This window comes from Lactuca saligna, chromosome 5 (assembly GCF_052625555.1).
Source record: "Lactuca saligna cultivar CGN05327 chromosome 5, ASM5262555v1, whole genome shotgun sequence".
Taxonomy (NCBI): Eukaryota; Viridiplantae; Streptophyta; class Magnoliopsida; order Asterales; family Asteraceae; genus Lactuca; species Lactuca saligna.
The window spans coordinates 49,535,399-49,537,311 of record NC_136421.1 but is presented as its reverse complement, the minus strand read 5'-3'; the positions used below and the strand labels follow the sequence as shown (position 1 = coordinate 49,537,311).

The following is a 1,913-nucleotide window of genomic DNA, read 5'->3' as shown; positions in this document are numbered from 1 at the left end:
TCAAACAACCCCTTAAATATGTTAATACAATCTCATAATGCGTTTTACAATGGATGCACGGTAACATTAAAGTTTTATAATAAGCAATTAAAAAATAAACACAGTTATTTTTGTTAAATGCTTCAATTATATGGCTATTTTGATTTTCTTTCATTCTAATGAGTGAAATGTATGAAATTTGTGTTGACTAATATAAAATGAAAATGTTAATGTAAGAGCCATTCCTATAGAATCAGATACAGGGACAAAAAAAAAAAAAAAAAAAAAAAAAAAAAAAAAAAAAAAAAAAAACTCCCTTATATATATTTGGTTTATTTTATTTCTTTTTACAAGCAGTCAAGAAAAAATAAATCCTCATCATCATGTATTAATGTATCAATTTGGAGATCCCACAGTGGGTCATGTTCACCACCGCCGTTATCTGCTCTGTTTGTCATGTTTAATGCATATGATTCCCCAATATTGATCATCGGGAAATACTCTGACGTCGATACATCCATTTCGAAATTCCATAAGCTGTCAATATCACCACTGTACATCTCCACATCTTCGGAGGTGGAGGTGGTCGTCGGAGAATCAATTGTATTTTGAACTAATGTATCCCAAAATGAGTCATTGTCACAACTCTCCTCCGCAAGTACGGAGGTCGTGGTGGCCATAGCAACCGCCGGCTCTGCGTTGGAAAGCCAGTAATCATCGATGACAACTCCCCGACAAGCATGAATGGTGGTGGACAAGGACTCATCGAAACTACTCACATTATCGAGTATGGAGGATGCTTCATTAGAATACCCGGTGTAGTCACCGATGGACAGTGATGGTGAACTCGGTGGCAATGTACTCATTTGGAAATTCCATAATGAGTCAAGGCTTACGGAGGTGGTTGGCGAATGCACAGTGCTTCCAGGTGACTCCCTATGGAAGCATCTATCGTTTCTCGCATCCTCCACGACGGTGACATTGGTGGTAGCTGGCGGTTCTTCTAGGGTGCTTGACGGAGAAGAATCATCTTGTCCCACGTTCCAACAGGTGGTGGTGGTGGTGGTTGTGGGTGGATCCACCGCGGCTTTTTTCTTGCATTTTCCGTCATCTGAATTCGACGAGCAGGAAGACGACACCGGCGTATAATCACCCTTGCGCAGTAACAGAGGGAAGTTGACTTTAGCTCTGGTGCCACGGAAGCTAAAAGCTGCTTTATCATAAGCCACAGCAGCTTCCTCCGGAGTGTTGTAAGTACCCAACCATAATCTCGCCTTTTTCTTCTCCGGATTCCTTATCTCCGCCGTGAACTTCCCCCATGGTCGCCGCCTTACGCCTCTGTAACGCGTCCATTCCACCACCTCGTCCTCTGCATTCTCCGCCGTCTTTTTCTTTTTCTTTACGTTCTTGGATTTCAATTGGTTATCTTCACCATCACCTGACTCCTCTTCCCCAATCTTTTGCAGAGACACCGGAGCATTTTCGCTACTAGAACCGGTCTGATCACAGCCAGGATTTGTCGCCGGGGAGTGCATCTTGGAAATGTCGTCATGATCATCAAGGAGATGCTTGCGAATGATATCGATAGTGGAATAAGAAGGAATTGTATCCATAGCAGACAAGTTCCTTTGGTTTTGGGAGTGTTTTTCAAGTTCAGTAAGTGTCTGGCTTGCATTTTGACGAGGGAGGTTGACAGTTCTTATATATAATGAGAATGATATTTTAATATTTTCCCTTTACGCATATTTTTCTCATTGTTATACACATGGTTGCAACGTACCAAACGTTGTGTAGTAATCGATGTATTGATAATTATAATAAAGGAGTACGATATATATATATATATATATATATATATATATATATATATATATATATATATATATATATATATATATATATATATATATATATATATATATATATATATATAT

At 39.2% G+C, this 1,913-nt stretch overlaps 1 protein-coding gene across 1 annotated transcript; it reads right to left on the bottom strand.

Moving 5' to 3' along the window:
- Positions 1-296: 296 nt before the first annotated feature.
- On the bottom strand, positions 297-1,639 carry LOC144997750 (uncharacterized). Its single transcript, XM_078957617.1, has one exon. It carries the CDS (start codon positions 1,590-1,592, stop codon positions 327-329), a length of 1,266 nt encoding a protein of 421 aa, XP_078813743.1. The 5' UTR covers positions 1,593-1,639; the 3' UTR covers positions 297-326.
- Positions 1,640-1,913: the final 274 nt, after the last annotated feature.

Coding starts and splice junctions, on each gene's coding strand:
- LOC144997750 (XM_078957617.1), bottom strand. CDS start 1,592: ATGGATACAATTCCTTCTTATTCCACTATCGATATCATTCGCAAGCAT.